This window comes from Polypterus senegalus, chromosome 18, assembly GCF_016835505.1.
Source record: "Polypterus senegalus isolate Bchr_013 chromosome 18, ASM1683550v1, whole genome shotgun sequence".
In the NCBI taxonomy this organism is placed as follows: Eukaryota; Metazoa; Chordata; class Cladistia; order Polypteriformes; family Polypteridae; genus Polypterus; species Polypterus senegalus.
Window position 1 is genome coordinate 76,236,994 of NC_053171.1, and position 22,029 is coordinate 76,259,022.

The 22,029-nt window shown below is 37.4% G+C and overlaps 1 protein-coding gene across 1 annotated transcript in view; it reads right to left on the bottom strand.

Moving 5' to 3' along the window:
• The window catches only part of dph6 (diphthamine biosynthesis 6), a 400,161-nt gene that overhangs the window by 54,579 nt on the left and 323,553 nt on the right, over nt 1-22,029 (bottom strand). Inside the window, exon 13 of the mRNA XM_039741254.1 lies at nt 1,895-2,128. Coding sequence (XP_039597188.1) covers nt 1,895-2,128 — 234 coding nt within the window. The remainder of the gene's footprint in view (nt 1-1,894; nt 2,129-22,029) is intronic.

Below are 22,029 nucleotides of genomic sequence, written 5' to 3' on the forward strand. Positions count from 1 at the left end.
AGCTTTTTCCATATTATAATAATAATGACTAGAAATGCATAATGTGTGAAGACTTTAGTCCAAATATCAAACAAATACATGCACTTTAATTCAAGAATATAACCAAAGAAAAAAAATCATTCGATTTACATGATGCTGACAAGGAGTCAAAAAAAACCAAGCTCAAATGTCAGTTGACCGGAAGTTGATATGTATTCTTGAATGGTGCAGAGGTTAAGAACTGCTACGTTATAACATATCCTAAAGTTTCCGGGTTTGAGGCCGGGCACTCCACGTTTTGAGTAGTGAGCTGCTAATATTATTTCCATAATATAACAAAAACATACATTTGATTTGAGTATGTAACACCTGGTGTAAAAGGTTAGTGCTCGTTTTTTTATTATTTAGTTTTATTCTGCCAGTCTGTGTTTGTGGGGAAAAAAAAACTCAGAAGAAGACAGAAATAGTTCAATCAATTAGATTTTTAGTCAGTCACAGATGAGTACGTGGATTCTACGTTGTAAGGCAGAAGAGCAAAGTTACATTTTTTTCTATTGGCTTTTTATAACTTCTTCTTCCTCCCCCTTCCCCTTATTTATAAAAAAAACAAAAAAAAAAATAAAAACATAATATCGTTTACTTAAGCATTTTATTTTATTACGCTAATGGGCCGTCTGTTCTTATTTCTTTCACTTGTCAGGTAGACTCATAAAGAAGGAAAGGTCATCTTTTCTGTTTCAAACAGATATGTTCCTAAAGAAACTGGAAATTTTCCTAGGTCAGCTTACTGTATCCTGTCTTATGACAGATGCCTGTATGAATAACCAGCCGTTATAACAAAACGGGTTTGTCAGCTATTAATCCTAAGTAGCTTGCAAGCAGTTAATTTTTCTCTCACACGATCATAAAGCTTGTGGAGCCATTTCTGAACAAAGGCAGAACTGTAACGACAGACTTTTGCTGGCTAATAGACTGCTGCACTGCGACACAACTCTCTTTGGCACCATAAGTAAAATGAGACTTCTATCTGCAGCTATAGTCACTTTAGTACGCAAGCAACTCTCCATGCTAGTGTTTAGATCTGGCAGTGCCATGCTGACATTGTGTGTCCAAAAAGAAGAAGCCTTTGATTTCAGTCTGTAACAGCTGGTGTAGAGTTTTGCTACCTGTAAAAGATATCGCTGAAGGGATGTAAGCAGACACACAAACGCTGGTGAATCATGTCTTCTTGGTATCTTGATTTCACTTGAATTTTTTTGTTATTCAGTTTTATTCTTAAATAAAAGCACACTTGTTTCATTATACCTTTGCAAAAGTGTTTATTTTATATTCCAACAACAACATGAATGAGATTGTATCTGTCTCTGCCTCTCTCGCTAGCGCACACACACATTCATACATGAAAACGTCACTATTTGAAAACGATATGTCATTTGAACATTTTTTTTTCGATCTTACCTGTACTCGACATATTGGTGCATGATACTGAAAATAATCTTATCCTGGAACCATCAGTCACAAGGCAAGAACTAACTCTGAATTAGATGCAAATTCATCAAAAGCCATGTAGATAAATTATGCAATTATATATTGTATATAAATTTAGAAATGCCACTTAATCTATGAACCAAATTTTTCATATACAGAAGAAGGCAGAAAATCTGAAGAAAATCCATGTAGACACAAGAGAAAATGTAAATGTCACAGTGAAGATAATCCAGCAAACAATCAAGCAAGATCTTTGAACTCAAGTTATCCACTTCAGCATGATGCCACAATATACCCTACCCTCCTCCAACTTCTGTTTCAGTTCATTCACAAAATTTTAATTCATTATAAGGTCTTGTGTGCAAGATAATAAAAACAAGGAAAAAACACTAAGTGTAACCCACTTTTAAACAGGTGAAAAACTTACCTCTGCTGTACATTTTTCCCATATTTTCTTGATAAGAGGAATGTCCATCTTGCTAATAGCATAGCAATTTGCCATTAATACATGTCTGAGTGTTAAGCCACTGTTCATAGCATCTAACACCTTTTCTACATGACTGAACGTTAGTATGGCTTCTTTTTGAACACCTCCTTGAACAAGTTGCATTGTGCATGGTATAAGCCCAATTTGTCCAGCACAAAAAATGGCTTCATTAATCTGGAAAAGAGAAGACAAGCATTGAAAACTGTCAAAAGATTCTGTAACATGAAAGTAAAAACACACATACTTATTTTATTCAAGACAATTATGTATGTATCATACGCTTGATTGCAGTTATTGCTGCTAAGGGTGGCCCAACCAGTTATTAGGTTCAGGGGCAATTACTTTTTCACACAGGGCCATGTAGGTATGGATTTTTTTTCTCCATAAATAATAAAAACTGCATTTTGTGTTTACTTGTGTTATATTTGACTAATGGTTAAATGTGTTTGATGATCAGAAACATTTTGTGTGACAAACATGCAAAAGAATAAGAAATCAGGAAGGGGGCAAATAGTTTTTCACACCACTGTGTGTATATATATATATATATATATATATATATATATATATATATATATATATATATATATATATATACACACACACACACACATATATAAATATACACACACACATATATATACTCAAACCCAATTCCAAAAAAGTTGGGACACTATACAAATCGTGAATAAAAACTGAATGCAATGATGTGGAGGTGCCAACTTCTAATATTTTATTCAGAATAGAACATAAATCACGGAACAAAAGTTTAAACTGAGAAAATGTATCATTTTAAGGGAAAAATATGTTGATTCAGAATTTCATGTTGTCAACAAATCCCAAAAAAGTTGGGACAAGGCCATTTTCACCACTGTGTGGCATCTCCCCTTCTTCTTACAACACTCAACAGACGTCTGGGGACCGAGGAGACCAGTTTCTCAAGTTTAGAAATAGGAATGCTCTCCCATTCTTGTCTAATACAGGCCTCTAACTGTTCAATCGTCTTGGGCCTTCTTTGTCGCACCTTCCTCTTTATGATGCGCCAAATGTTCTCTGTAGGTGAAAGATCTGGACTGCAGACTGGCCATTTCAGTACCCGGATCCTTCTCCTATGCAGCCATGATGTTGTGATTGATGCAGAATGTGGTCTGGCATTATCTTGTTGAAAAATGCAGGGTCTTCCCTGAAAGAGATGACGTCAGGATGGGAGCATATGTTGTTCTAGAACCTGAATATATTTTTCTGCATTGATGGTGCCTTTCCAGACATGCAAGCTGCCCATGCCACACGCACTCATGCAACCCCATACCATTAGAGATGCAGGCTGCTGAACTGACCGTTGATAACAACTTTGGTTGTCCTTGTCCTCTTTGGTCCGGATGACATGGCGTCCCAGATTTCCAAAAAGAACTTTGAATCGTGACTCATCGTGGATCTTGCTTAGAAATGGCTTCTTCTTTGCACTGTAGAGTTTCAGCTGGCAACGGCAGATGGCACGGTGGATTGTGTTCACTGACAATGGTTTCTGGAAGTATTCCTGAGCCCATTCTGTGATTTCCTTTACAATAGCATTCCTGTTTGTGGTGCAGTGTTGTTTAAGGGCCCGGAGATCACGGGCATCCAGTATGGTTTTACGGCCTTGACCTTACGCACAGAGATTGTTCCAGATTCTCTGAATCTTCGGATGATGTTATGCACAGTTGATGATGATAGATGCAAAGTCTTTGCAATTTTCGCTGGGTAACACCTTTCTGATATTGCTCCACTATCTTTCTGCAACATTGTGGGAATTGGTGATCCTCTACCCATCTTGGCTTCTGAGAGACACTGCCACTCTGAGAAGCTCTTTTTATACCCAATCATGTTGCCAATTGACCTAATTAGTGTTAATTGGTCTTCCAGCTCTTCGTTGTGCTCAAATTTACTTTTTCCAGGCTCTTATTGCTACTTGTCACAACTTTTTTGGGATTTGTTGACACCGTGAAATTTTGAATCAACATATTTTTCCTTTAAAATGATACTTTTACTCGGATTAAACGTTTGATCTGTCATCTACGTTCTATTACAAATAAAATATTGACATTTGCCATCTCTGTATGTATGTGTATATCTATATGTATGTATGTGTATATATATATATATATATTTTATATAGAAATATATATATATATATATATTTAATATAGCATGAGTATAGCATGAAGTCAATGAAACTTATGGGATATTAATCTGGTCAGTTTAGTAGCAGAGGGGGTTGTTAATCAGTTTCAGCTGCTGTGGTGTTAATGAAATTAACAACAGATGCACTAGAGGGGCAACAATGAGATGACCCCAAAACAGGAATGGTTTAACAGGTGGAGGCCACTGACATTTTCCCTCCTCATTTTTCTGACTGTTTCTTACAGATATCCAGGAGGATTTCTTTTTCCCATTGAGATCTGATGTGTTTTCAAAGTGTTCCTTTAATTTTTTGAGCATACATATATATATGTATGTGTATATATATATATATATATATATATATATATATATATATATATATATATATGTATGTGTGTATATATATATATATATATATATATATATATATATATATATATATATATATATATATATATATATATATACATATATATATATAGATACAAACCGGATTCCAAAAAAGTTGGGACACTATACAAATCGTGAATAGTGTAGATAGATAGATATATATAAGGTAACAAAGAAATATGGATGTAAGGGCTAGAATTTCCAATGAACCAAGGCAACAAAAAACTACAAAGAAATATGGATGTAACAGTTGTAACTGTAACAGAATGTCCAATAAACAAAAGCAACAAAAAACACTAAGAAAAACAGATGTAAGGACTAGAATGTCTGATGAACAAAGAATACAAGATGCACAAAGAAAGAGGGACATAAGGGCTAGCATATCACGTGAAGAGATGTTCCTAAATGCACAACGTAATCGAAACAGATGGACTTATCATTATACCACTGTTGCCATTTAACAAAAAGTATTTCACTATGCTAGTTCTTTAATGTTTTTCAAATAACTGAAAATAGAGTCCGTGCCTACCTTAGTTTGGACAAAAGTTGTCAAACCCGGAGATGATGCATGTTATTGCAGGAACTGAAACAGATGCTGTATATCAGTGTCTCTCAGCTTGGAGACCTCAGTAATTTAACTATAAAAAAAATCCACGTTCATTTATAACCTAATATGTTTTAATTCAGATGGTATACTTGTTTTTCTTGTATGCAATGACACCTCCCTTAATAAAGACAGACATGTACACATAATTAGCACTGCCTGGGGTGAGGGTACTAACTAAATTTCTTAATGAAACATAACCTATGGTGTTCTCATACAGAAATGGGGAATTTGTGCAAAATGTGGAGGTATACTGTAAAAGTACTGTGGAAAGCTTGAGCATATCTGAAAGAATTGTGTGTGTGAACCATCATTGTATGGGAAACAGTCATGTGCATGACTGTACTTGTTCAAACCAGAGCTATTTAAAATGGACAATCAATCTGACTGCATCTCCTTAGCTAGAAGAAGGAATCTAGAGATCATGTATGAAACTCACACTATTTTGTTTTGTTTTGGGACAACTGCTTATTAAAAGTGTTCTGTTAAAATGCCTATTGTAACTGAATTTATTCAAATAACCAATCGGACCTTCACAAAACAGTTCATAGAGCAAAACAAACTATCAGATAAAAAGTAAAAAGACTAATGGTTCTATTTTTTTTCTGTATCATTACATTCAAATTATTAAACATATAGCAATCTGTTAAATGACTTTATATTTTTCCTCGAGTATTAAGGCACTAATACAAAAATTCATGTATGCATATTTTTAAAAGAGACTTGTATTTGGCAAGTGACACTATTTGAATAAATGCTTCATAAAGTTAATTTAATAAGGCTCTCACTGTAAACTTTGTTAGGTAGAACTAGATTCAATAAAACAATATATTTCTGACTTTTGTTTTTAATTTGCACCCCGTTGGCTTTCATAAAGTTAAATATGCCATTTTGGATGAGTGAACAATTCGTATTGGTCTTCCAGTTCCTAAACCATGACATAATTGAAGTGACAGGGAGAGACGCCATATTCTTTGGTTCTGAGAAAATCGTTTCACTACTGTTTTTTGTTTTTTTATTAATCAAAGTAATCTACAGTAATAATATATATTCTTTAAATATATAAAAAAAATACTATGTAAAAGCATTGAGCACCCCAGAACTTTCAAAACCAAGTTAATTCCTTAAACCTCAGTAATATTATTTTTGAGGTGATCTATGGATTAGTAGGCACTGAAATATCCCATTATAATTTATATGTTACTGTAAAAGTTTATTTCAAGTATTTTGTTTGAAAACTTCTTCATAATAACTTGGCAGAGTAATCACTGCTTCATGTAACATGACAATGCAGCTTCACGCTTGGCAGCTCTGCCAGAAGCCACTTGTCATATAGCGACACCATTGCTGTTTTTGAGACTGTACTAAATCAGATAAAGAGAGGTAGATGGATAGCTAGCTGACTGAAATGGTAAGCAATAAGGGATACTGAATCAGGAAATGAATCCCTGAATCATAACATGCTGTTGCCCTGGTCTGTATACTGTTAGATTATTTAAATTAATGTCAAATAATGTTCAAATAACTTGGGCCTGCTATAAACTGAAACCTTATATCTAGGGCTGGTTAGTGCCATGAGCCCACTGTTCCCAGGATAAGTTCTAGCTGACCTTTCCTTTGTGAGTGATATCACCTCTGCTAACAATCACATCTGCTTGAACTACAGATTTATTCTGCGTCTGTACAGTACAACAACAGAATGAAGTAATTATTTTACTCTCCATTAAACAGATATTTCTGCAATAAATTAAAAAGGGCAGGACAACCACAAAATGTATACTTGATGTAAAAAACAATGTACAGAAAAAAAAGTATAACATAAAGAGCAAATGCTTAATGTTAAACACACTTTGAAGATTCAGTAATTTCAAGTTTAAGTCTGACACAAACTGGTTAAAGCCATCTCTCTTATTGATCTGAGACAATACGATGTACTAAAAGGATTCAACATTTGCACATAATAGTGAATCTGGAAACGTTGCTCTCCACACTAAAACATATATCTAACCTGATTTACTGACTTTAATTTTAAGGGTACCTTTCTGAGTTGAACTTTATTGTAATTTGTATCAACTCTGAATGGTTATACATTTGCAGTGCTAAGAGATGCTTACAAGGAGAGCCAGCTACATATCTCTTTCTTTACAAATATATACAAATAAATAAATCAGTATACAGATTCCATTTAGATAATCATCTCCCAAAGAATTTTTCCAGATATTACAACAAAGTGGCTATACGACTGCTAGAAAAAAACAATCATATCAATACCTGTACAAGGTTTTCAGATGTATTGACATATTAGGACATATGTGAAAAAGACATTTTAGCATTTTTTTGTTATCCATTAGTGCCTTCATTCAGACAACATCCTTTTCATTTCATTCCAAATTAATTTCTTCAGGTGAACTATTCAATATTATTATCTCTCTATTAAAGAGAATGATTTTCTTTTGGTCCTGCAGTTTCTAAGAACATATAAACGTCCTAATAAGTCTGCTGCACTGATGTTTTATTATTTTATTTTAAACAATCCTCCAAAGTTATTCACACAGAGCTTCAAGAAACGTATCCAACAAAGTAATTAGTGTTATGAATATAATTTTCACTTTGGCCTCATTTTAAGGTTTGCAAAAGTGTAACTAATGATTCTGATTAAAAAGTAAAAACAGCTCTGAAACACAGAATGCATTGTGTTTGAAATATACATTGACTTGCAGTAAACATCTCACTGTTAAAACAATTTAATGTTTTGTGTTGGTAAAGTACTTAATATCTCTACAGAGTTAATAAAGATCGTAGAATTGTATTTGAATGACTCTTGTGGCGGATGGCCGGGTCCCATGCCCGGCCGGGACGCCCTTTTGACGTATGTTCCGGGGGAGCAACCATGGGCTGCTCAATACCTCCCCCGGGACGCTTGGTGACAGCCTCCCTGTCTTATGCCACAGCTTCCCGCAGGGCTCCATTAGAGTTCTCCACAGCCCTGTTGGGATCTGGGGTGGCCACCAGGGGGTGCTGCATGGGTCCCTAACCTTGGTTGGATGAGTCTTCAGCCCCTGCCTGGAAGTGCAACTGGAAATAGGTGACCAAGCACCTGGAGCACTTCCGGTTGGGCTATAAAAGGGGCCAGCAACCACCACTCAGTGGCCAGAGTCAGGTTGAAGGTGGACAAAGCTTGGAGGAGTGGTGGTAGAAGACAGGAGTGTGGTGATATACTTTTGTGTGTTGTACTTGTGGGGATTACGGGGAAGACGTGCCCCAGAGGTGAAGAGAAATAAAAAGTTTATTTATTTTATACGTGCCTTTCATATCCATCTGTGTTGGGTCAGGTGCCTATATAGCGCCTTGTTACACTCTCATATTAGAAGAACATTTGTAACAGTTGCCCTGTGTATTTGGTGTCTGTGTTTTTTTTTTTTACCTTTCATTGTTTCTAACAATAGTAAAGACAGAAAGGACTGAAAGGAGCACTAGACTCAGTGGTCTAATAAGAACTAAAAGTGGGCAAGGCTGACCACACCTTAAAGGGTTAAAGAGCAAGGATGAAACAGACCTGCTGGGCCTGCAAGAAGTGATGGTGGGCGATAATCTGCTGGCCCTGAGGAACACTCACATTAAGGAACACTATGGCATTTTTTTTGATAGACACTAAAAATACTTTTTCATTATTACAACTGGGGGTGATTTGTAAATAATTGATTATATTATTGTGTATGGGCGGCACGGTGGCGCAGTGGTAGCGCTGCTGCCTCACAGTTAGGAGACCCGGGTTTGCTTCCCAGGTCCTCCCTGCTTGGAGTTTGCATGTTCTCCCTGTGTCCGCGTGGGTTTCCTCCGGGTACTCCGGTTTCCTCCCACCGTCCAAAGACATGCAGGTTAGGTGGACTGGTGATTCTAAATTGTCCCTAATGTGTGCTTGGTGTGTGGGTGTGGGTGTTTGTGTTCTGCGGTGTGTTGGCGCCCTGCCCGGGACTGGTTCCTGCCTTGCATCCTGTGTTGGCTGGGATTGGCTCCGGCAGACCCCCATGACCCTGTGTTCGGATTCAACGGGTTGGAAAATAGATGGATGGATTATTGTGCATTTTTATCATTTATAAAAACAATTTTCATTACATTCTTACATTTGCTACTGTTGGTGTGATCTATAATTGTTGTGGCTAGTAGGAAAGTAGCATTAGTCAATCATGCTATGGACCATTTAATCACTTTTACATTTTGTTGCCAGTCTCAGAATCAGTAGCGCATGATAAAATCATGCCATCTCGGGTGGGAAAAGGGTCTCGAGGAGCAGTAATCATTACTGCAACAAATAACAACAGGAGTTTAGTAATCCATACTACACAAGGGGCTTGTAAGCAGGGTTGCTTCATTTCATAATATTTTCAACTCCTATAAAGAATTCCTTTGTTGTGTTCTCTTCATTATGTGATAGGCAATCACCTCATCATAATGCACAAGTACACTTTTACTATTAAGCAAAATAAAAGATTTCCACACTTTATTGTTGATGGTAGACAGTGTCCCAGTGGTGAAGGAGCAAGACATTAAACTAGGTAGTCACTGGTAAAAACTGCATGGCTGCTTTTTTTAGATCAGTAACTGAAAAAAATATCCAACTATGATGTGCTTCATTTTTCTAAAGGTATTTACTAAACAAAAGTAGTATATTTAAGAATGAGGGCAACACAATTGCACTGATGATACTATAATCACCTTACAGAATACTAGTTTTGAATCCCTGCTGTCTGTGCAGGGTTTGCACGGGCTTTCTCCAAATTCTCTGGTTTTCCTCCTACATCCTCAAGGTTAATAGGAAATTCTAAGCTGTATTAGTGTGAGTGTGGGTGTGGGTGTGGGTTAGCTACACTATAGACTAGCAGCTTTTCTTGTGTTAAATTTCTACCTTGCACCCAAATGCTGTTGGGTTCAGCTTCAGGCCTTGTGACCATGAATGTAATGAAATGGGTCAGGGCACTCTACAATGCTTATAAAAGGTTTTCAACTGCTTAGAAGTTTTTACATTTATTGCTATACAACCTTAGCTCACAAAGAATTTATTTGGGCTTTTCTGACATTGATGAACAGAAAAAATATTTTTTAATTTCAAAGTGAAAACAGACCTATGCAAAATTACCAACACTAATTACAAACATAAAACACAATAATTGACTACGCATTGTCAGAAGTGGCAGGGGTGGCGACCTGGCCAGGACGCCCAGGAAGACCGGAGGAGGGATGGCGCCTTCCCCAGACCATCTGGGGGCGACCGCCCTGGGGCCACGGGTAAAGAGCTTTGAAGCTCCACCCTGTAGGGGCCCATGGTCGCCGCCAAGGGGTGCCTCCATGCCTTTGGAGCCCTGGACCTCAGCATTTCCGCCACACCAAGAAGTGCTGGGGGGAAGAAGAGCAGGGACACCCGGAGTGCTTCCGGGGATGCAGCCGGCACTTCCACCACACAGGGGCGTGTCAGCGGGTGATTGCCGGAACCCACCTGGAGCACATCCGAGTGATAATAAAAGGGGCCGCCTCCCTTCATTCAGGGTGAGAGTTGGGAGTGGAGAGGACTGAGCTTGCTGGAGGAGGCGAGGAGGCAGCCTGAAGAAGAGAAAGTAAGGCATTGTGTGGCCAGGACTTTGGGGACTTTGGGGGTTTTGTGGTGCATCTTGCGACTTATTCTTGTAAATAAACGTGTTTGTGGGTGAAATGAACGTGTCCGCCTGTCTGTGTCTGGGCCAGCCTCCACAGTACGTAGATGATAGATGATAGATAGATAGATAGATAGATAGATAGATAGATAGATAGATAGATAGATAGATACTTTATTAATCCCAAGGGGAAATTCACATAATCCAGCAGCAGTATACTGATACAAAGAAACAATATTAAATTAAATAGTAATAAAAATGAAAAAATGGAAAATAAATAAATAAATAAAGCAGACAATAATTTTAAATAATGTTAGCATTTACTCCCCTGGATGAAATTGAAGAGCCGCATAGTGTGGGGGAGGAACGATCTCCTCAGTCTGTCAGTGGAGCAGGACGGTGACAAAAGTCTGTCACTGAAGCTGCTCCTCTGTCTGGAGATGACACTGTTCAGTGGATGCAGTGGATTCTTCATGATTGACAGGAGTTTGCTTAGTGCCCGTCGCTCTGCCACAGATGTTAAACTGTCCAACTTTAATCCTACAATACAGCCTGCCTTCTTAACAAGTTTGTCCAGGCGTGAGGCGTCTTTCATCTTTATGCTGCCTCCCCAGCACACCACCACGTAGAAGAGGGCACTCGCCACATCCGTCTGGCGAGTAATCTGCAACATTACTGCAGATGTTGAAGGATGCCAACCTTCTCAGAAAGTATAGTCTGCTCTGACCTTTCTTAAATAGAGCATCAGTATTGGCAGTCCAGTCCAATTTGTCATCCAGCTGCACTCCCAGATATTTAAAGGTCTGCACCCTCTGCACACAGTCACCTCTGATGATCACGGGGTCCATGTGGGGCCTAGGCCTCCTAAAATCCACCACCAGCTCCTTGGTCTTGCTGGTGTTCAGGTGTAAGTGGTTTGAGTCGCACCATTTAACAAAGTCCTTGATTAGTTTCGTATACTCCTCCTCCTGCCCACTCCTGATGCAGCCCACAATAGCAGTGTCATCAGCGAACTTTTGCACGTGGCAGGACTCCGAGTAATATTGCAAGTCTGATGTATATAGATTGAACAGGACCAGAGAAAGTACAGTCCCCTGCGGCGCCCTGTATTGCTGAACACAATGTCAGACCTGCAGTTCCCAAGACGCACATATTGAGGTCTGTCTGTAAGATAGTCCATAATCCATGCCACCAGGTGTGAGTCTACTCTCATCTCAGTCAGCTTGTCTCTAAGGAGCAGAGGTTGGATGGTGTTGAAGGTGCTAGAGAAGTCCAAAAACATAATTCTTACAGCACCACTGCCTCTGTCCAGGTGGGAGAGGGATCGGTGTAGCATATAGATGATGGCATCCTCCGCTCGGATGCGGCGCCGGAAATTAAATTATGTATTCACCTCCTGTAATATGACACACCTATATCATCACTGGTGCAGGCAATTAGTTTTAGAAGTGACAGTGGAGATCTGTTGTTAAGGAGTTTCAGTTGATTGTAGTGTAATTGCACATCTGAACGGAAAGTCCAACTTGTATTGAGTCACTATGGTGGCCTAACCTACACGATGGAGAAAAAAAAACACTCCAAACAAGCCAGTGAAAAGGTGATTGAAATGTACAAGTCAGGACATGGAAACAGAAAAACATCCAAGTCACGGAATATCCCTATGAGTCCAGTCAATCAATCATTAAGAAATGTAAAGAGTCTAGCACAGCTGTATACCTGCTTAAAGCAAGCTGTCCACAAAAACTAAGAGATTGTGCAAGAAGAAGAGTAGTGAGGGAGACCACGAAGAGGCTTCTTAGAACTCTGAAGAAGTTACAACCTACAGGGGCTGAGACTGGAAAGACTGTGAATGCAGCTTTATGACAGAGTGAAAAAGAGAAAACAAAAACCAAAGTTTGTTAGAGGGCATATGGCTTTTAAGTCAGCTCTACTGTATAGCTGGATGAGACCAAAATTGATCTTTTTGGTCATCAGACTAAATGCCATGTTTGAATATGGCACATTGTCAAAAAAACACATTCCCTACTGTGTAGCATAGTTGTGGCAGAATCATTCTGTTGGGTTGTTTCTCTGCAGCAGGCCTGAAAAGCTTACAGGGTAAAACCAATACAATAAAGCATTGCTTTTTGTAAAACCTGATGCAGCCTGCAGGAAACTTGCATCTTAAGAAATTATCCGTTTTCCAACAAGACACAACCACACAATAAAGCCAAAGCTACACAGGAACAGCTTAAAAACTATATTAATGCCCTGGAATAGTAGAGTCAGAGTTCAGATCTCAGTCCAATGGAGAATGGGTGGCCTGATTTATAAAATGCTGTTCACTAATGACCATCATGCAATCTGACAGAGCTTGAACAGTTTTACAAGGTAAAATGGAGTAAAATGGCAGTGTCTAGATGTGCCAAGCTGATAGAGACCTGTGCACACATGGCTGCCAAAGGTGCATCTTCTAAATACTGTTTTAAAGGGGTGAATACTTATGTGACTAATAATTTTGTTTTATATTTGTAGTTGATTTAAAACACTTTTCAGATATCTGTTTTCACTTTGACATTAAAAAGAATTTTTATGTTGTCAGAGTTAAAAAGTTAAAAAGCCAAAATAAATATAATGTGATTAAATGTTTCATAATAAATCAAGAGAAAACTTCTAAGGAGATAAACATTTTTGCTATACTATTTAAGAATGACTGATTTGAATAAAGAAAAGCTTGTTTTTAAGCCATAAATACATTACTAGAATACATAGTTCACAAGTCAGCACATAAATTATAGCACAAAAGCACGTAAACAACCAATAAAATAAAGGCATAAATAAATGCATATTCTCACTATTCCTTCAGTAAACAAAACTGGAAACCACAGATGTTTTCATGGTAATATACTGTAAAAATATATTATTTTGGTAAAAGATATGCATCTTCTGTTAACAAAAAGCAGCATGAAAAACTGAGCACTTGTAGTAAAAGAAAATAAAAACTCCTATTAATGCAACAAAATGCCTCAGTGGTTCATTTCATTTTAAAGGTCAGTTATCTAAAATGATCAACTGACCTCTGACTTAAAAATCAAATACGTGTCTACATGCTGCAGTCAATGTAAATAACTATCAATGACAATGTGCTAATTACAACTTCCTGAGTAGCCATATAAACCTGTGACCTAAATAAAGACCTCAGAGGACTGGATCAATTGAAACATCAAGCAAAATTAGGCCTGCTGCTAATTAACTAAAGATCACTCCTGATGGTGATAACAGGATTAAAACTGTAATGCATTGTATAATTGTGAAGTTGTAAATTAATACCTAATAATCCCTCTTTGTTCTTGGGCTCATTTAGTTACCTAATGAAGGGTAAAATGACACTATTAAATTAGTACTAATGTTTGTATCAGAATTAGAAAGAAATGTACATTGCCATTGAAGATTTTTTTATTAAAAAAAATATATATATATATATATATCCATCTCTTCAATATTGTATCTGCATCTATCATTCATATCCCACGCCAGGTCAGAGTAGACATGAGCAATGAACTCGGCAGCAATAACTACAAGGGAGAAATCTAGGTTAGCTAATCCATTGTGATTACAAACGATCACCCTAAATACAAGCACCAACTTTTAACCCCAGATATTCACATAGAAAATATAATGCCATGCTATATGAAAGAATGTCCTTAGACTGTAACAACTCACTAGTTTCCCTACTTAAAATCTCCCAGGAGATCATATCAGATCAATACAGAGGTTAATTCATTTCACAGTAAAAACCCTCGTCCCTAGTGGTGTGATGTAGCGAATTGTTCTATCACACCATGTGGTGAATCACATAATTTCAGGTAAACTTTGTACAAATATAAAACAGTACAAAATGACTGGCGTATATAAGCAGGGTTATTCTGCTAATTTACTGACATTTCCCAGATGTAACATTTTGGAAAAATCCACTTTTTAATTGATATTAAAAGATGGAAATCATGGTATAATAATACTACACAAATAAATTGAAAGAACAATTTTTATTAATGACAAGTTTGAAAATTAGACTTGAATTAGAGAGAATTAAACAGTATAAGAAAGTTCTCTACATGGTCCATTTTGATTATTATTCTAAATCAAGACATGGGAATTATTTACAATCACAGATAAACAGAAAAGAAAAATTGGCCTGCAGTAATTTCATATAATATTAATTGCTCTGAGTTCATGGATTACTTTAATTGTGATGGAGATTGGATAAGACCACAAATTCACCAAACAGTTTTCCAGACCACAGCATGTCATCTCTTCAAATTACTCCATTTGACATTTACATTTATAAATGGTTTACCCTTTTACTATGTATATTGATGTGTACACCCCAGAGCAAAAACTGATATCAAGGGGCAGAACCACTTTAAATTCCAAGGGTACATACGTGTACTGAAGGAAAAACATTAATTAGCTATTGTGTCTCACACATTGGAATGATCTACCTACCAATGTCAGAGAAGCTCATCTCAACATTTAAATCAATACTGGCATAGTATTGTTAGATCTGCTTCATTGAGCACCTTATTTAAGTACACAGGGAAGTGACTGATGATGAATTTGGCAACAATAGATAGATTCAGCATAAACTGGAATTTTGTTCTCCTCTTTTTTATTGGCAGTTATTAATGTAGCTATTCTGATAATTTAACTAGCCACATATGGCATACAATAAATGTCTAACTTTTTAAAAAATAAATACAGTTATATCTCGTGATTCACAGTGGTTAACGGTGTAGGACCCCTGTGAATACACATTTTGACTGGTGTGGACGTTTGGGGGCCCTGTTGACCCTTGAAACCCAATGGACAGATGCTCTGAACCCAAACGTAAAAGCACCAAGCAGATTTTTAATCTTCATTTCAGCAATAGTGCCTTCAAAGCACCACATCCACCAAATACAATATACATAATACAATAAATACAACAATTCTCTCCTCCCAGCAACTCCCTCACACAAATCTGGCTCTCTTGCTGGGTCTCCACTAGTCCTTTATATAGTTCTTCTGTCCATGTGATTCACCAGCACTTCCATGTCAGATGGAGACATATATTTTTTTCAGCCTGGACGTACTTCTGTCCTTCCGTTCCCATGACTTGGGAGTACTTACAGGCTATATTGGAAACAGAAGTCCCTGTGTCTCCCTGCAGCGTCCCCTGGCGGCACTCATGGTACCCAGCAGGGCTGTGATGCCTAACTCCATCTCCCATAGTGCCCTGCGGGAATACTGGGTGCTGAGACAAAGATGCATATTATCCTCCAGCCAAAGTGCATAGTTCCACAGTTCTCTACTAAAGTGCAACTTTTTTACAAAGTTGCTGTAATAAATTTGTGTGAATATGTATGATAGTAAATGACAAAATTATTAATATTGCATATATTTTATGCTTTTATAACTTACTGGACGATTTAATTTTTATATATTTTTTTTTACATTTTCTAGCCTATGCGTGGTATGTCCTAAAACAGTTATTTATTTTATTGGGGGAACCTAAGGAACAAACCCAGTCTTCACTCAGCTTAAACACTCACCAACAGAGACATATAGACAGCAATTTAATCAAAAGAAAAAAAAGAATATATAGATTAATTAATGAATCAAAGACAATTAAACAAATTCCACAAATGCAGAAACACATCCAAAACTTCAATGGCGACAAAAAATGTTTACCACTTAAACAATAGAAATCCAACAAAACACTAAGCACAAAACAGTAAATACTTCTTAACATCATCCAGTTTCTCAGATGCAGATGATGATGGTATAGTTATGAAATTAAATCCTCTAAACAGCCTCCTGAAAGTTATTAAAGTTTTATTATACTGTGATGCCAATTTAAATGAAGATTTGTAGTAGCTGGGAGTGCTACTTGACACAGACATTTTCCATCCCAGATGTATTCATACGAACAAGGAGGACAGGAAAAAGGATAAGAATATAAATCCAGAAAATACAGTAATCTGATGGGTGTAATTCAATTATGCAGTAAAGCTTTGAAACAAACAGATACCAGATGATTGCAATCTTGCTGGCTACTTATGGCTCCCTTTCAAAAGTAGCATCTCATCTTGTTTCACCCAGTAGCCCTTGCAGAAACTGTGAAATCTGCCCAATGGTGCAGAAGTCATGGGGCTACCAGGATTTGCAGTCCATTTAAGTAGTGCTGCTACAGTGTTGTTTGTGGTTTTCTGTAGAAGGTCGCAAAATTTGCAAAAATAATTTTCATTTAATTATTCATGTTAAACCCGGGAATAAGTGGATCCACAAATCGTAAACCCACAAATTGCAAGGGTCAACTGTAAAATAAGGGACACCAACACAGGTTAATAGCAAAAAGACTTCTGAATGGTTGATAAAGAAATATAATTGCCATTGCTTGACCCAGAAAGACCCTAATTTATTAATCAAAAAATATAACAAAATAAAGAAAACTGAAGCAGGCTCAAGGCAAAATGACATGTGAATGGTTGATCACCAATAATGGAACATATTCATAACTGTTTTTTGAATTAACACTAGAATACTTGAAGCCTATGAAAAAACTTGTAATCCCAGGCGACCTTAACTTCCTTCGCACCTCTCCATCAGCGTCTTTTGTTTTGTAAATGTGTCGATCAGCACAAGCAGCCTGCTGTCCTATCCCTCCCTCTTATGTTGAACACATAGCTAAAACAAACTTTTTTCATGTTTTAGTTCTAACAACAAAATTTTGATATGAAGTGTATAATTTGTGAAGACTGAAGTCCAAATATGAAATAAACACTTTCTCAAAAGATACACATATAACAAAACAAGTGCGCTTTTATTCAAGAACTAGCAAAATACCTGCGATTCGTGGTGGCGAAAAACTGCCTTAAAATTTTTATTAAGAAGAAAAGTAAACTTTTTTAAACTGAGGAAAAATATACCAATAATTATTTGTTAAGGATCTCTTTGTATGCCACGTTGTCAGTTCGGCCCTCCTGTTATAATATGACCAAGCTGTGTGCTGACCTTACTCTTGAGCATGCAACGTACGGTTGGCCATGTGAAAAGCAATCTTGCCTCAAATCTCACAGCTTGGATTGTTGCTGTCATAATCGGTTAGAGTTTCATGGTTTGTTTCAATTACGTTAGTATTTGCAGGACTTGTTGTGGTGAAGTGACATTCGGCATCTGTCAAGCGTTGTAAGCATACAATCGGTTTCATCGATAACTTCACATTCAGCTTTTGAGAGTTTAAATATTCATAAACATCAAAGTGTCCACTACTCAAATCGTCACCTGTGAATCTAAGATGTTTAAGAGGCATTGGCGGTTGTCCAAAGGTGTAAAATATTTGGCCATTTCGGTACACTTGAAAGCGACAACCGAACAAATCAACGGCAGCCATCAACTCACATGAAGAACCATAGGTGAAAAGCTTAAGCATTTCACTCTTATAGTGCTCCTGTGTAGTATAATTATCTCCTGTACCGTCATCAGTCCACACCTTGAACCTGTCCCAGTCATTCAATACATAAGACACAATGTTCCTCTGGATATCAAGAGTGAGCCTGATATGGCCATGCTATATGGAATACAGAGAATGGAAAAGGCAGGCGCCATCTCTGGCGCATGAAAACCACTCGGTAAGTGACAGTTCTTTGATCGATGGTGATCACCTCGATAGACATGTTAATGGGGGTTCGGTTGGAACGATAAAGGAAATGGGTACCTGAACAATGTAAACCAAGTCTAAAATACCTATACAATAACTATAATTGTAATAAACGAACAATAAAACAGCGGAAAAGCTGTGGATTAAATAAAAAGGCTGCAGTTATCAGCAGGGAGACGTGAATACCGTGGCGAAGCAAGGACCGGAGCAACGGATGGCCTTATATAGGCAACCAGCCAACAACGTGGGAGGCGTGGGGAGGGGGGATCCAACAGCGCCTCACACGGTGACCGAGCTGCAGGCTATTGACGTATATATGTACATACGAAGGATTCAGTTAGCGTTGGGAACCCGCGTATCAAATTTCTTGAAGATGGGCCCATAGGTAACCAAGACCGTTGGAAAGTTCAATATGGCGGCCAACAGTGGCGTCATACCACCAAAATAAGTAGGTACATCGGTTTCGGTTAGCGGAAGGAAGCCACCTACCAGATTTCATAAAGATGGGGCCATAAATAAGAAAGTTCAACATGCGGAGATTGTCGACCGTTATGCGTAGAATTTCGAAATGAAACCTGGTTAACTTTTGTAAGTAAGCTGTAAGGAATGAGCCTGCCAAATTTCAGCCTTCTACCTACACAGGAAGTTGGAGAATTAGTGATGAGTGAGTCAGTGAGGGCTTTGCCTTTTATTAGTGTAGATATAACCGAAGAAAAATAAATCGGGTTAGGGTATGACACTGACATGACTATTTGGGTGGTGCAGCGGTAAGAACTGCTGACTCATAATCAAGAGGTCATGGATTCAATTCTGGTTGCTTCCCAGAATTTCTGCTTTGAGTAGTGTGCTGCTCTTATTGTTACTATCATACGATAAAAACATACATTTGATTTGATACTGTAACAGCCGGTGTAAATTTATAGTACTTGTAAAGGTTAACTTTTTTTTTTTATTCACTTTTATTCTTTCAGTCACGTTCACACTTCCCCCGATCTGACACTGATGTTTTCAAAAAAAGATGTGCTGTAACAGAGGTGAACTCAGATGATGATGAGGGTTCTACATCAGAGAAAGCGAAAAGAAGCCCTCCCCACAAGAAACGTCCACTCACACATAAGAACAACACAGCTGCACCTGACATAAAGGTGAACGATGGCACAGTTTGGATGTAGCATCAGGTTGGGTGTCATCCTGCCAGTCAGTCTACCCCATATGCGTGTCCTTCAAAAAAACAGCACGGCTTGCAGAGTTCGCCAAGGTATCGTGCAAAGTCCTATTTGTGATAGTTTATATATATATAAAAAAAAACATTCATATGTTACTTATATAAAAGCCACAGCGAATGTTATTTCCCATATTTATTTACTTATCTTCCTACAACATAAAGTCACAAGTAGACTGCAGAGCTTCCTGTATTTGCACAGTATACTCCTCTACATTGCAAGGTAGGCATCACATATTTCCTACAAACTACTTTGTAAAGCTGCTGCAAGAACGTTTTCCCTTTTCTCTATTTAAAGTTTAAAGTTATTCATCTAATCTTGTCATGAAAAGAGAAATGAGCAGCAATGCACACCAAAATGAATTGATAACACTCAGTTCTTGCAATGAAGCAGGGATTAAAACCAAGCAATGTTTACTGCCATTTTCTAAGCTAAACACCATCTTGTATTACTTTACCTAATTACTAATAAATATTTACAGTTGCCAGGCAATATAAACAAGATAAAAAGCATTTGGAAGGCATAGACAGAAGTGTTACTGCTGTGTATCAGTTTAAAATTATTTAATTTTTTTCATTAATTGCAATGTCTTTTTAAATGTGCTTTAATTCAATTTGTTTTGAGGGTGGAGTCTATCTGAACCTTTCATATGGCTATTTAGACCAGTGTAGAGGAAGCTTGAATCAGAAGATCAGTTCATTTGAAGGGGTTTTATTGTATTACTTTTCTTTTTTTATTTTGTGATCATTTTGCTTTGGTTATTATATTCTGATTCTGGGTTAGTGTTTTGGGACTTTGCATTGGAATTGCCTTTTAGGCAAGTCCTTTTTGCTCTTCTGAGCAGTTCTGTCTTGTCTATTTACTTTTTGTTACTAAACTCTTTATTTATAAAGATCTTTTAAGTGCAAGTCTGAGGTTTATGGTCATCCTCCCTCTCGTGAGGATTTTGATAAATGTATTGTTTTCAAATTATTATTTTGCTAGCTCCCCATGTTTTGTTATGTAACATAATTAAGTAGTGAAGTTGTAACTTTAAGCTTTAGAATTAGACATTGCATTTTTTCCACATTTAGTCTGTAAGGTTATCTGTCAATTGTATAACATGATATTTTGTTTTAGTACAGTGATCAATTGGACATAATTTCAAACTGCATGATTGAATTTTACAGTGCATTTAATTGATGGGAACCTTTATGCTGGAAGCTCAAGTATACAGAACTGTTTATTACAAAACTAACAGTGCTCTTGTTTCAAAAATAGATAAATAAATGAAAGGAGGCCAAAAAAAATCAAGCTAAACCATATATTTAAAAATTAAATTACAAATCCACCGAAAATATTAATACATATGTACAAAATACAAAAAAATCCAAGGCCACGTTGAAAACAATAAACTTTTTACATTTAAACACATACAGTGGTGTGAAAAACTATTTGCCCCCTTCCTGATTTCTTATTCTGTTGCATGTTTGTCACACAAAATGTTTCTGATCATCAAACACATTTAACCATTAGTCAAATATAACACAAGTAAACACAAAATGCAGTTTTTAAATGATGGTTTTTATTATTTAGGGAGAAAAAAAATCTGTGTGAAAAAGTAATTGCCCCTTGTTAAAAATAACCTAACTGTGGTGTATCACACCTGAGTTCAATTTCCGTAGCCACCCCCAGGCCTGATTACTGCCACACCTGTTTCAATTAAGAAATCACTTAAATAGGAGCTGCCTGACACAGAGAAGTAGACCAAAAGCACCTCAAAAGCTAGACATCATGCTAAGATTCAAAGAAATTCAGGAACAAATGAGAACAGAAGTAATTGAGATCTATCAGTTTGGTAAAGGTTATAAAGCCATTTCTAAAGCTTTGGGACTCCAGCGAACCACAGTGAGAGCCATTATCCACAAATGGCAAAAACATGGAATAGTGGTGAACCTTCCCAGGAGTGGCCGGCCGACCAAAATTACCCCAAGAGCGCAGAGATGACTCATCCGAGAGGTCACAAAAGACCCCAGGACAACGTCTAAAGAACTGCAGACCTCACTTGCCTCAATTAAGGTCAGTGTTCACGACTCCACCATAAGAAAGAGACTGGGCAAAAACGGCCTGCATGGCAGATTTCCAAGACGCAAACCACTGTTAAGCAAAAAGAACATTAGGGCTCATCTCAATTTTGCTAAGAAACATCTCAATGATTGCCAAGACTTTTGGGAAAATACCTTGTGGACTGATGAGACAAAAGTTGAACTTTTTGGAAGGCAAATATCCCGTTACATCTGGCGTAAAAGGAACACAGCATTTCAGAAAAAGAACATCATACCAACAGTAAAATATGGTGGTGGTAGTGTGATGGTCTGGGGTTGTTTTGCTGT